Source organism: Penaeus monodon, chromosome 7 (assembly GCF_015228065.2).
Source record: "Penaeus monodon isolate SGIC_2016 chromosome 7, NSTDA_Pmon_1, whole genome shotgun sequence".
In the NCBI taxonomy this organism is placed as follows: Eukaryota; Metazoa; Arthropoda; class Malacostraca; order Decapoda; family Penaeidae; genus Penaeus; species Penaeus monodon.
Genome location: NC_051392.1, coordinates 41,944,361 through 41,957,979, shown reverse-complemented (window position 1 = coordinate 41,957,979; position 13,619 = coordinate 41,944,361). Strand labels below are relative to the sequence as shown.

General features: G+C 45.4%; 1 protein-coding gene across 1 annotated transcript in view; it reads right to left on the bottom strand.

Moving 5' to 3' along the window:
- LOC119575659 (nuclear pore complex protein Nup93-like) overlaps positions 1 to 13,619 on the bottom strand; it is a gene marked incomplete at its 5' end in the record, with an annotated part of 42,274 nt that overhangs the window by 7,318 nt on the left and 21,337 nt on the right. Inside the window, 2 exon segments of the mRNA XM_037923289.1 lie at positions 3,070 to 3,116; positions 12,321 to 12,426. Of these exon segments, the coding sequence (XP_037779217.1) occupies positions 3,070 to 3,116; positions 12,321 to 12,426 (153 nt within the window).

The following is a 13,619-nucleotide window of genomic DNA, read 5'->3' as shown; positions in this document are numbered from 1 at the left end:
CCTTCATTTTAAACTACAGCTATTGGTTAACCCAATGCCAATGGGTATAGTAGGTATAGTACATGCCATGCCCACTATGAGTTTACCTTATTAATTGTTTTTACACATAGACAGCTACACTTGTACTGAGTCACCAATGAGCCAATTACGAGTATTGTCTGCCTTGTCCATTTACCCCTTTCCTTGATTTACGAAAATACTTTATCTTATTTTGCTGTTACCCTTGTTTTATAAACAATAGTAACAGCAAAATAAGATAAAGTATTTTTGTAATTATAGTAATTATAATGACTACAATAAAAATAACACCACCAACATTTATAGCATTAGTAAAAAATATGTTTATCCTGCTAATTCAAGGAAAGGTGAAATCTGGTAAGGTCACAAGATCTACTAATTGACTCCTTTGTGGCTAAGCACTAGCAAGGCCACCTATGTGCAGAGACATTTCACAAAAAAATAAACAATGAGAACAGCATTTTCCCCATTTTTTTTATGCATTTTCCATGGTGGCATGTGGTTAAGCAGATTGCCATTTTTGTTGTAGGGAGGCCAAAATCTTTTTGATGGACCCCCTTCAGATGGCTGTTAACTCTTGACTGTAGCATTATTTATTTATTTATTTATATGTATATATAAATATTACTTGCTTATTTACATGTGGTTTAAACCAAAACTGTCAAGGGGTGGATAATATTTTGTGGTTTGGGAGACTGTGCTTGTGTATGTCTTCCAAAGTTGGCTGTAAACTGTGTACCCATTCATACTTTTGTGAACCAATTTAGACTGCGAGAATACAGAACCATTGCAAACATCAAATGAATTTTTTTTTTTTAGATCAGAGTGTAAAGTTGCAATTAATTACTAATAAAAAAGGGTCCCAAAATGGAGGGGGGGGGGGGGGAAATCTTTACAGTTCAAGGTTCCATCCATGGGTTGTATTTTTTCCCTGCATTACCTAAAAAATATTCTACAAGTATATGAACTCTATGCAAAGGGCATGTCAGGGCCTGATTTTTTTAAAATTTCTATAACCTTTGGGGGAGTGACTTTCAGCCACTATCAAATATTTTGGGAGTATTTTTTTTTGTTTTATGTAATCTACATTTTGCTGCTTTTATCTGAAATTCAAAAACCGCCTCCGACACACCCTTCACATTCCAATGCTCTTGCAAGTGCAATCAACCACTTTCAAGATATATGAAAATTGCAACTGCTGGAAAGTATAATATCCACAGAGGTTTATATGTCATATGCCCATCATATGAGGATGTTTGAATCATCCTCGTACAATTGGACTAAACCAATTTTCCTGTAAAAGAAAAATTATTAGATACCCCATAGTTCAATATCTTTTTCTTTGGGTATGGGGAACCAGCAGAGAGTTTGTGTTCAGTCAATTATGTACATTAGTTTTGCAAATGTGGCTTATATACATATCTATGGCACCTACAGCTTATGGTAGTGCCCACAGGTTGCATTTATTTTTTATGCATGGTCTTTACAAAGATTATATGTCATATGATTACTCATAGTTATTTTACTTATAATAATATGTCTTATATTTATATGATGATACAAGTCACATATCCCCTATATATTGCATATATACATAACCTTATATAAATATTAGTACTGTACACTACTCCAGAATATACTTGTGTAACTCAGCAGAACTCTGTATTTTATTAACCTTTTCCCCTCAAATGGATCAAAAAAACAACAATGCTATTATATAACTGTAAAACACTGTGACAAATATCTATTTATCTACTTCTTAGGAAAAAAACTTACACAGTAATTTACATAAGTAATTTACTGTTCACTTCATGGTCTCATGCCTAACATCACTCAACTTTAGTGCAATGTAATTGTCTTAACCCTTCCACAGCGGGCAACATTTTAAGGTATTTTCTCAAGAAGGGCCCACAGGCCAGGTTCTATCTTAAGGCTTATATATGACTAAAAAATTTTCTCAGACTTATGATGGGGAATGTTGGCTTATCTGTTGTATAATACCATAGCAGTGATAAACCTTTCATGTAATGCCTTATTCACAAAATTGTAAGAAAGACTAGCCAATAATTTAAATAAAATGAAAACTGCCATATAAACTCCCTAGTGCTGCCAGAGTCCTATAGCTGCAGCAACCCCATTCACTCTCTCTCTCTCTCTCTCTCTCTTTTTCTTTCTCTTTCCTTCTGTCCAATCACCCTTATTACAACGTACATACGTATGTACGTGTGTGTGTGTGTGTGTGTGTGTGTGTGTGTGTGTGTGTGTGTGTGTGTGTGTGTGTGTGTGTGTGTGTGTGTGTGTGTGTGTGTGTGTGTGTGTGTGTACACATGCACATGCAAATCTTTATGTTTATATATGTTCATATATATATATATATATATATATATATATATATATATATGTTCATATCTATCTATCTATCTATCTATCTATCTATCTATCTATCTATCTATCTATCTATATCTATATCTATATCTATCTATATATATATATATACATTCACACACACACACACACACACACACACACACACACACACACACACACACACACACACACACACACACACACACACACACACACACACACACACATATATATATTATATAACATATAATATATATACATACATATATACATACATATATATATATATACATATATATGTATATATATATGTATATATATATGTATATATATATATATATATATATATATATATATATATATATATATATATATATATATAATATATATACATATATGTATATATACATATATATGCTTCACCCCAAGATTATGTTGCCACATCCACCTAAATCACCAGTTTTAGGATCCCACAGAACACTGGAGGGAGAAATTAAGCAAATTTCAAAAATTGCAATGAATGTTTCTTAGACCATTATTAGCCTTCATTATTAATCTTGTTATCAAGTATGCTCCTCCCCTTCCTTGCTGGGAGCAGTTCTTTATTCATTAACCAACAGCTAATCAATGTGTAGAGAGGAACTCCATAACATACACAGCTTCTTAAAAGAAAAATAAACTTACTGTTGTATAGAGCAGTGGCTGCTGTAATGCACTGAAGTGTGATTCTCCTGGAAAGACAAAGAAATTGTATCTGAATCAAGCTTTATTATGCATTTAATATGCTTTAACAAAATCTGGCACAATTTACTGTGCTATCTAAAAAAACATATATATAAACATGAAAATTCTGATATATTGCTCTGATCACTAAAACAAATGATTTATGTCTTTAAGCTTTTTGCTGCAGTTATTGTCATTGCTTACATTAATATATGTGACTGAGCATATAGCTAGGTTATATATTCATCATATGTAAACTTCTATCTTAAAGAGACATCTGTGTCTAAGAATATATCTCCATGTCTACCCCTAATTATCGTGTAGAAAGAATTACTCATATTACAGCACTATATCTACATCTATACTACATTTGCACATGTCTAGATGTTTCACCCACAGGCTATGGGTACATGTATGGTCCACTCTATCTTTTTTGCAAATTTTCTTGCACACATATTCCTCCACAAGTGCTCAGCCACCAAGCCATTAATTAGTAGCTATCAATTAGTAGGGTGGATACTTCATGCTCAAGGTGATGTGAGAAAGAGAGCAGGTGGGAGGGGGAGAGAAAGAAGACAGAGAAAAAGAGAGGGGGGGAGGGGAGAAGGGAGAGGGGAGAGGGGAGGGAAAGAGAAAGAGAGACATAGAGAGAGAGAGAGAGAGAGAGAGCGAGCGAGAGCATAAAAGAGAAAGAGAGAGAGCATAAAAGAGAGAGAGAGAGAGAGAGAGAGAGAGAGAGAGAAAAGAGAGAGAGAGACAAAGAGTGAAAAAAAAAAAAGAAGAGAAGAAAAGAGAGAAAGAAAGAGAGAGAGATAAGAGGAGGGGAGAGAGAAGAGAGAGGGGAGAAAAGAGAAAAAAGAGAAGAGAGAGATAGAGAGAGAGAAGAGGAGAGAGGAGAGAGAGAGAAAAGAGATTTAAAAAAACGGTTTTTTTGGGGGGGAAAAAAAAAAAAATTTGGGGGGGAAAAGGGAAAAAAAGGGAAAAAAAAAAAAAAAGGGGGGGGGGGGGAAAAAAAAAAAAAAGGGGGGGGGAAAAAAAGGGGGGGGGTTTTGGGGGGAAAAAAAAAAAAAGGGGGTTAAATTTTTTAAATTTGGGGGGGGCCAAAAGGAAAAAGAAAAGAGGGGGGAAAAAAAAAAAAAAAGAAAAAAAAAAGGGGGGGGGGGGGGGGGGGGGAAGGGGGGGGGAAAAAAAAAAAAAAAAAAAGGGGGAGAGAAAGGGGGAGGAAAAGAGGAGGGAAAAAGAAAGAGGGAGAGAAAGAGAAAGGGAAAAAAAGGGGGAAAAAAGGGGGAAAGGGGGGAGAGGGGAAAAAAGGGGGAGAGAAGGGGGGGAAGGGAAAAAAAAAGGGGGGGGGGGGGGGGGAGAAAGAGAGAGAGAGAGGGGGGGGGAGCAAAAAAAAAAAGGGGGAGGAAAAGAGAGAGAAGGGGGAAAAAAAGAGAGGGGGGGGGAGAGGGAAAAAGGGGGGAGAAAAGGGGGGGGGGAAAAAAAAAGGAAAAAAAGAGAAAAAAGAGAGAGAGGGAAAAAGAAAAAAGAGAGAGAGAAGGGGAAAAAGGGGGGGGGGGAGGAATTAAAAAGGGGGAAAAGGGGGGGAAGGGGGGGGGTTTTTTTTTAAAAAAAGGGAAAAAAAAGGGGGGAAGGGGAAAAAAAAAGGGGGAAAAAGGGGGGAAAAGGGGGGAAGGGGGGGGAGGAGAGAATTTGGGGGGGGGGGGAAAACCCGGGGGGGGAAAGGAAAAGAGGGGAGAAGAGAAAAAGAGGAAAAAGAGAGGGGAGGGAAAAGGGGGGGGGGGGGGGGGGGGGGAGAAGGGGAAAAAAAAAAAGGGGGGGGGGGGGGGGGGAAAGGGGGGGGAAAAGGGGGGGAAAAAAAAGGGGGGGGGGGGGAGAGAGAAAAGGGGGGGAAAAAAGGGGGGAAAGGGGGGAAAAAGGGGGAAAAAAAAGGGGAGAGGGGGAAAAGGGGGGAGAAAAAAGGGGAGAGGGGGGGGAAAAAAGAGAAAAGGGGGGGAGAGAGAAGGGGAAAGGGGGGAAAAAGAGAGAGGAAAAATTAAAAAAAAGAAGAAAAAAAAAAAAAAGAGAAAGGGGGAAAAAAAGGGGGGGGGGGAAAGGGGGGGGGAGAAAAAGGGGGGAGAGAGAGAGGGGGGGGGAGGGGGGAGGAAAAGGGGGGAGGGGGTGAAAGGGGAGAGGGAAAAAGGGGAAAGGGAGGAAAGAAAAGGGGGGGGAGAAAGGGGGGAGGGGGGAGGAAAAAAAGGGGGGGGGGGAGAGGGGGGGGAAAAAAAAAGAGGGAAAAAAAAGGGGGGGGGAAAAAAAAAAAGGGGGGGAAAAAAGGGGGGGAGAGAGAGGGGGGGGGAAAAAAAAAAAAAAAAAAGGGGGGGGGAGAGAGGGAGAAAGAGAAAAAGGGGGGGGGGGGGGAAAAAAAAAGAAAAAAAAAAAAAAAAGAGAGGGAGGGGGGGAGAAGGGGGGGGGGGGAGGGAGAGAGAAAGGGGGGGGGGAGAGAGAGAGAAAGGGGGGGGGGAGAAGAGGGAAAAAAGAGAGTGAAAGAGGGGGAAAAAAAAAAGGGGGGGGGGGGAAATGAAAGAGAAAGGGAAAAAAGGGGGGGAAAAAAGGGGGGGGGGAAAGAGAGGGAAGAGAAAAAAAAAAAGGGGGGGGGGGGAGGGGAGAAGGGGAAGGGGGGAAGGGGGGGGGGGAAAAAAAAAAAAAAAAAGGGGCGAAAAAGGGAAAAAAAAGGGGGGGGGGGGGGGGGAGGAAAAAAAGAGAGAGAGAGGAAAAAAAGGGGGGAGGGAGGAAAAAAGAGAGGGAGAGGGAAAAAAAGAAAGGGGGGAGAGGGGGGGAAAAAAAAAAAAAAAAGAGGGAAAGGGGGAGAGGGAGAAGGGGGGGGGGGGGGAAAAAAAAAAAAAAGAACAAAAAAGAGAGAGGGAAAAAAAAAAAAAAAAAAGAGAGAAAAATTTTAAAAAAGAGAGAGAGAAAAAAGAGAGAGGGGGAAAAAGGGGGGGAGGAAAAAAGGGGAAAAGGGGGGAAAAAAGGGAGAGGGAAAAAAAGAAGGGGAAAAGGGGAAAAAGGAAAGGGCAAAAAAGGGGAAAAAAAAAAAGGGGAAAAAAAGGGGGAGAGAAAAAAAAAAAAAAGGGGGGGGGGGGGGGGAAGGGGGGGGGGGGAGGGGGGAAAAAAAAAAAAAAGGGGGGGGAAAAAGAAAGAGGGAGGGGGGGGGGGGGAGAAAGGGGGGAGAGAAAAAAAAAGGGGGGGGGGGGGGGGGAAAAAAAGAGAGAAAGGGGAGGGAAAAAGAGGAAAAAGAAAAAAAAAAAAAAAAAGGGGAAAAAAAAAAAAAAAGAAAGGGGAAAAAAAGGGGGAGGGGAAAAAAAAAAAGGGGGAGGAGAGAGAGAGAGAAGGGGAGGGGGGGGAAAAAAAAGGGGAAAAAGGGGGAGAGGGAGAGGGAGAAGGGGGGGAAAAAAAGGGGGGGGGGGGAAAAAAGAGGGAGAGAGAAAAAGGGGGGGGGGGAGAGGGAAAGAAAAAAGAGAGAGAGGGAAAAGGGGAAAAAAAGGAAAAAAAAAATTTAAAAGAAAAAAAAAAAAGAAGGGAAAAAGGGGAAAAAGGGGGAAAAAAAAAAAGGGGGGAGAAAAAAGGGGGAAGGGAGAGAGGGAAAAAAGAGAGAGAAAAAAAGGGGGGGGGGGGGGGGGAAGGGGAGAGGAAGGGGAGAGAAAGGGGGGAGAGAGAGAAAGAGGAGAGAGAAAAGAGAAAAAGAGGGGAGGGGGAAAGGGGGGAAAAAAGAGAGAGAGAGAAAAAGGGGAGAGAAAGAAGGGGGAGAGGGAAAAAAAAAAAAAAGGGGGGGGGGGGGGGGGGGGGGAAAAAAAGAGAGAGAAGGGGGAAAAAAAAAGAAAAAAGGGGGGGGGGGGGGAGAAAAGGGAAGGGGGGGGAAAAAAAGAGGGAAAAGGGGGAAAAAAAAGAAAAAAAGAGGGAAAAAAGGGGGGGGAAAAAAAGGGGGGGGGGGGGAGAAAAAGAGGGGGAGAGGGAAAAAAGGGGGGGAAAAAAAAAGGAAAAAAAAAAGGGGGGGGGGGGGAAAGAGGGAGAGGGGGGGAAAAGGGGGGAAAAGGGGAGAGAAAAAAAAAAAAAGGGGGAAAGAGGGAGAGGGAAAAAAGGGGGGGAGAGGGGGAAAAAGAAAAGGGGGGGAGAGAGAGAGAAAAGAGAGAGAAAAGGGGGGGGGAAAAAAAAAAGAAAGGGGGGAAAAAAAGAGAGAGGGGGGGGGGGAGAGGGAAAAAAAAAAGAGAGAGGGGAAAAAAAGGGGGAAAGGGAGAGGGGGGGGGGAAGGGGAAGGGGGAGAGGGGGGAGGGAGAGAGAGAGAAGGGGGAGAAAGGGGGGGGAAGGGGAGGAAAAGAAGAAAAAAAGGGGGGGGAAAAAAAAAGGGGGGGGGAAAAAAAAAAAAAAAAAGAGAGGAGAGAAAAAAAGGGGGGAAAAAAAAAAACCCCAAAAAAGAGAGAGAGAAGGGGGGGAGAGAAGGGGAAAAAAAGAAAGGGGGGAGAGGGAAAAAAAAAAGAGAGGAAAAAAAAAAAAAAAAAAAAAAAAAAAAAAAAAGGGGGGAGAGAAAAAAGGGGGGGGGGGGAGAAAAGGGGGGGGGGGGAAAAAAAAAAAGAGGGAAAAGGGGGGGGAGAGGGGGAGAGAGAGAGAGAGAGAGAAGGGGGGGGGGGGGGAGGGGGGGGGGGGAAAAAAAAAAAAAAAAAAAAAAAAAAAAAAAAAAAAAAGGGGAGAGAAAAAAGGGGGGGGGGAAAAAGGGGGGGGAGAAAGGGGGGAAGAAAAGGGGGGAGAAAAAGGGGGGGGGGGGGGAGAAAAAAAAAGGGGGGGAAAAGAGAGAAAGGGGGGAAAGGAAAAAAAGGGGGGGGGAAAAAAAAGAGAGGGGGGAGGAAAAGGGGGGGAGGGGAAAAGGGGGAAAAAAGAGGGGGGGGAAAAAAGGGAAAAAAAAAAAAAAAAAGGGGGGGGGGGAGGGAAAAAAAGGGGGAGAGGGGGAAAAAAAAAAAAAGGGGAGAGAAAAAAAAGAGAAGAGAGGGGGGGGAGGAGAGAGGAGGGGAGAGGGGAGAGGGAAAGGGGGAAAAGGGGAAAAAAAAAAGGAAAGGGGGGAGAGAGAGGAGAGAGAGAGGGAAAAAAAAAGGGGAGGGGGAAAAAAAAAAAAAAAAAGGGGGGAAAAAAAGAGGGGGGGAGAAAAAGGGGGGGGGGGAGAGAGAGAGGGGGGGAAAAAAAAGGGGGAGAGGGAGAGGGGGAAAAAGGGGGAAGGGAAAAGAGAGGGAAAAAAAAAAGAAGGGGAAAGGGGGGGGGAGAAAAGGGGGGAAAAGGGGGGAAAGGGGGAGGGAAAAAAAGAGAAAGAAAAAGAAAAGGGGAGAGAGAAAGAAAGAAAAAAAAAGGGGGAAAAAAAAAAAAAAAAGAGAGAGGAAAAAGGGGGGAGAAAAAGGGGGGGGGGGGAAAGAAGAAAAAAAAAAAAAAAAAAGGGGGGGGGGGGGGGAAAGAGAGAGAGAGAGGAGAGAGAGGGAAAAAGAAAGAGAAAGAAAAGGGGGGAGAGGGGGAAAAGAAAGGGGGGGGGGGGGAAAGAGAGAGGGGAAAAAAAAACCGGGGGGGAAAAAAAGAGAAAAGGGGGAGAGAGAGAGAAAAAAAAAGGGAAAAAAGGGGGGAAAAAGAGGGGAGAAAAAAAAAAAAGGGGGGGGGGAAAAAAAAGAGGGGGAGAGGGGGAGAAGGGGAGAGAGAGAGGAAAGAGAGAAGAGAAGGGGGGAAAAAAAAAAAGGGGGGGGGGAGGAAAAAAGGAAAAAAAAGGGGGGGGGGGAGAGAAAGGGGGGGAGAGAGGGGGGGGGGGAAAAAAAAAAAAAAAAAAAAAAGGGGGGGGAGAGGAAAAAAAAAAGAGAGAGAGAGAGAGGGGAAAAAAGAGAGAAAAAAGGGGGGGGGGGGAAGAGAGAGAAAAAAGGGGGGAGGGAGAGAAAGGGGGAGGGAAAAGGGAAAAAAAAGGGGGGGAGGGGGGGAAAAAAAAAAAAAAGGAGAGAAAGGGGGGAAAAGAGAGAGAGAGAGAGGGAAAAAGGGGGAAAAAGGGGGGGGGAAATTTTTTTTTTTTAAAAAAAAAAAAAAAAAAAAAAAAGGGGAGGGAAAAAGAGGGGGGGGAGAGAGAGGAAAGGGGGGGGGGGGGAGAAAAAGGGGGAGAAAAAAAGGGGGGAAAAAAAAAAAGGGGGGGGGGGAGGGAGAGAAGGGGATGAAGGGGGGGGGAGAGAGAGAGGGAAAGGGAGAGGGGGGGAAAGGGGGGGGGAAAAAAAGGGGGGAGAAGGGAAAGGGGGAGAAAAAAAAAGAGAGAGAGAGGGGGGGGGGAAAAAAGAGAGAGAGGGGAGAGAGGGAAAAAGAGGGAAAAAGAAAAAAGAAAAAGGGGGAAAAAGAGAAAGAAAAGGGGAAAAAAAGGGGGGGAAAAAAAAAAAAAGAGAGAAAAAAAAAAAGGGGGGGGGGGGGGGGGGGGGGGGAAGGGGAGGGGGGGGGGGGGGGGAAAAGGGGGGGGGGGAGAGAGAGAGAGAGGGAGAGAGGGAAAAAGAGAGAGAGAGGGAGAAAAAGGGGGGGAAAAAAAGAGGGAAAAAAAAAAAAAAAAGGGGGGAGAGAAAAGGGGGAAAAAAAAAGAAAGGGGGGGGGGGGGGGGGAAAAAAAGGGGAGAGAGAAAAAAAAGGGGGGGGGGAGAGGGGGAAAGAGAGAGAAAAGGGGGGGGAGGGAAAGGAAGGGGGGAAAGGAAAAGGGAGAGAGGGGGAGGGGGGGGAAAAAGAGGGGGGGGGAGGGAGAGAGGGAGAGGAAAAAAAAAAAAAGGGGGAAAAGAAAGGGGGAAAAGGGGGGAGGAAGGGGAGAGAGAGAGAGAGGAAGGGGGGGAAAAGAGAAGAGGGGGAGAGAGAGAAAGGGAAAAACGGGGGGGGGGGGGGGAGAGAGAGAGATTGGGGGGGGGGGGAAAAAAAAAGAGAGAGAGGGAGAGAAAGGGGGGGAAAAAGAGAGAAAGAAAAGGGGGGGGAGAAAAGAGGAAAAAGAGAAAGGGGAAAAAGGGGGAAAAAAAAGAGAAAAAAAGGGGGGGGGGGGGTTTAAAGAGAAAGGTGGGAAAAAGAAAAAAAAAAAAAAAGGGGGGGGGGAGAGAGAGGGGGAGGGAAAAAAAAAGGGGGGGGCGGAAAAAAAAAAAAAAAAAGGGGGGAGAGGGGAAAAAGGGGGGAAAGGGGGAGAGAGGGAAAGGAAAAAGAGAAGGGGGAAAAAGGGGGAAAAAAAAGAGAGAGAAGGGGGGGGAGAAAAAAGAGGGAGGGAAAAGGGGGGGGGGAGAGAGAGGGGGGAAAAAAGAAGGGGGGGGGAAAAAAAGGGGGGAAAAAAAGAAAAAAGAGGGGGGAAAAAAAAAAAAAAAAGAGGAAAAGGGAAAGGGGGGAAAGGGGGAGAGAGAGAGAGAGAGAGAAAGGGGGGGGGAAAAGGGGGGAGAGAGAGAGAGAGAAGGGGGGGGGGGGGGAAAAGGGAGGGGAAAAAAAAGGGAAAAAGGGAAAGGGGGGAAAGGGGGAAAAGAAAGGGGAAGGGGAGAGAGAGAGAGGGAGAGGGAGAGGGAGAGGGAGAGGGAAGGGGAAAGGGAAAAGGGGGGGAAAAAAAGAGGGAGAGAGAGAGAGAGGGGAGAAGGGGAGAGGGGGGGGGGGGGGGGGGGAGGGGGGGAGGGGGGGGGGGGGGGGGGGGGAGGGGGGGAAAAAAAAGGGGGAAAAAGGGAAAAAAAGGGGAAAAAAAAAAGGGGAAAAAAGGGGGGGGGAAAGGGGAAGGGGGGGGTTTTTTTTTAAAAAATTTTTTTTAAAAAAAAAAAAAAAGGGGGGGAAAAAGGAAAAAAAAAAGGGGGGGGAAAAAAAAGGGGAAAAAAGGGGGGGGGGGGAGGAAAAAAAAAAAAAAAATTTAAAAGGGAAACAAAAAGGAAAAAAAAAAAGGGGGGGGAAAAAGGGGGGGGGGAAAAGGAAAGGGGAAAAAAAAAAAAAAGGAAAAGGGGGGGGGGGGGAAAAAAAAAAAAAAGGGGGGGAAAAAAAAAAGAGGAGAAAAAAAAGGGGGAAAAAAAAGGGGGGGGGGGGGGGAGGGAAAAAAAAGGGACAGAGGAGAGAGAGAGAGAGGGACAGAGAGAGAGAGAGAGAGAGAGAGAGAGAAGAGCGACGAGAAGAGAGAGAGAGACGGAGAGAGAAGAGGGAGAGGGAGAGACGAGAGAGAGAGACGTGAGAGAGAGAGAGAGAGGAGAGGAGAGAGAAGAGAGACGAGAGAGAGAGAGAATGTGATAGAGAGAGAGAGAGGGGGGGGGGGAGAGGGGGGGGGGAGAGAGGGGGGGGGGAGAGGGGGGGGGGGGGAGAGAGAGACCTACTACATTTATGCAGTGTGACCATCAGCATAACGCACTCATGTGAATGGTTCAAACATTAGGGGTTGCCGTGGAAATCGGAGAATGGAGGGTTTTTGGGTTATACAATTTTATATTTATTACATTCATTAACATGTAGGAAAGATGGGAGGTCACAAGTAGAAAAGTTAGAGGCACGTGTATGATTGGTTCAGGGAACAAATTAAATACCAAGGAAAGGGGGGGTGTTTTTACGGGTTCTCTATGCCATACATTATGAGAATTCTTATATCATAGCTATACTTTCATGCTATATTAATACACAAAAAGGAAAGTGGAGGGAACAGAACTAGGACCTGCTTATATGACTGGCTCAGGGAGACGAAAGGACACAAGAGGGTTAAGAAATTGGTTGGGTTTGGGGGTATGCAGCTGAAACAATGCCACAATTACTTCCTCAAACTCCCTACCTTCCAGTGGCAGCTTAAATATGCAGAAAAATAGCCCTACAGTTTTATATGTCTTTTTTTTTAACACAATCCTGGGTACTCAGACTTTAGGAGTTAATATCTAATGTTGCTATTGCTATTGACCAAAATATAATTATCTTTAAAATACTAATCATAATAAAAAAAAAGTAATAATCTTCCTGAAAATCAAGGAAAAGGGTAAACAGGTGAGACTGATAGGACTTGTAATCAATTCCTTGGTGACTAAGCACGTGTGGAGGCATTCATGTGTAAATGCCATTAGTAATCTAAAATCCAAGTGGACATAGTATATATTCCCTGCCTTTCTAGAAAATTGGGTTATAGTACAAATGAGCCCCAATCTGCACAATTCCCAGTCAAGGAAACATGAAAAAATCCAGGAATTCCTTTGGAGATGGGTAGTTCCTCACCATACTGCTCATAAAGGAGATTCTGGAGTGAGGTGAGAGTGAGGATGTCCTGCTGCACGCTGCTGGTGCTAGAGGTGGAGGCTGAAGGCGAGGAATCACAATCCACCTGCAACGACAAATGAGTCATTAACACCCAGCAACAAGATGCACAGGAATATTTACACAAATATTTCTCGTTTTGGTGTTTTGATGTTTGGTGGTGGTTGTGGTGTTGGTGTTAATGGTGGTAGTGGTGTTGATGATGGTGGAGGTGGTGGCATTGGTAGCGGTGTTGGTGGTGGTGGAGGTGGTGGCATTGGTAGCGGTGTTGGTGGTGGTGGAGGTGGTGGCATTGGTAGCGGTGTGGTGGTGGTGGAGGTGGTGGCATTGGTTGTTGGTGGTGGTGGAGGTGGTGGCATTGGTAGCGGTGTTGGTGGTGGTGGAGGTGGTGGCATTGGTAGCGGTGTTGGTGGTGGTGGAGGTGGTGGCATTGGTAGCGGTGGTGGTTGTGTTGATGTTGGTTGTGATGTTATTAATGTTGTTGTTCGTGGTGGTGGCAGTGGTGGTGGTGGTGGCAGTGGTGGTGGTGGTGGCAGTGTTGGTGGTGGTGGCAGTGGTGGTGGTGGTAGTGTTGGGTGGTGGCAGTGTTGGTGGTGGTGGGGCAGTGTTGGTGGTGGTGGCAGTGGTGGTGGTGGCAGTGTTGGTGGTGGCAGTGTTGGTGGGTTGTGGCAGAGTTGGTGGTGGGGTGGCAGTGGTTTTGCTGGTGGGCAGTGTTGGTGGCAGTGTTGGTGGTGGCAGTGGTGGTGGTGGCAGTGTTGGTGGTGGTGGCAGTGGTGGTGGTGGCAGTGTTGATGGTGGCAGTGTTGGTGGTGGCAGTGTTGAGGTGGTGGCAGTGTCAGTGTTGTCGGTGTGGCAGTGTGGTGGTGGTTGCAGTGTTGTTGGTGGTCTGTGGACCGCGTTCAGTGGTGGCGTGTGGTGGTGCAGGTTCGGTGGTTGAGGGTTGGCAGTGTTGGTGGTGGGTGGAGTAGTGTTTGTTGATGCTGGCAGTGGGGCGGTGCAGTGTGGGTGGCAGTGTTGGTGGTGTGGCAGTGTTGGTGGTGGTGGTGGCAGTGTTGGTGGTGGCAGTGTTGTGTTGTCAGTGTGGTGGTGGTGTGGTGGCAAGTGTGGTGCTGGTGGCCAGGGGGTTTTTTTTGGGGGTGTGGTGCAGTGTTGGTGGTGGTGGCAGTGGTGTGTGGCGTGGTGGCTCGGTGCAGTTGTTGGTGGTGGTAGCGCAGCGTTGTGGTGGTGGTGGCAGTGTGGTGGTGGCAGTGTTGGTGGTGG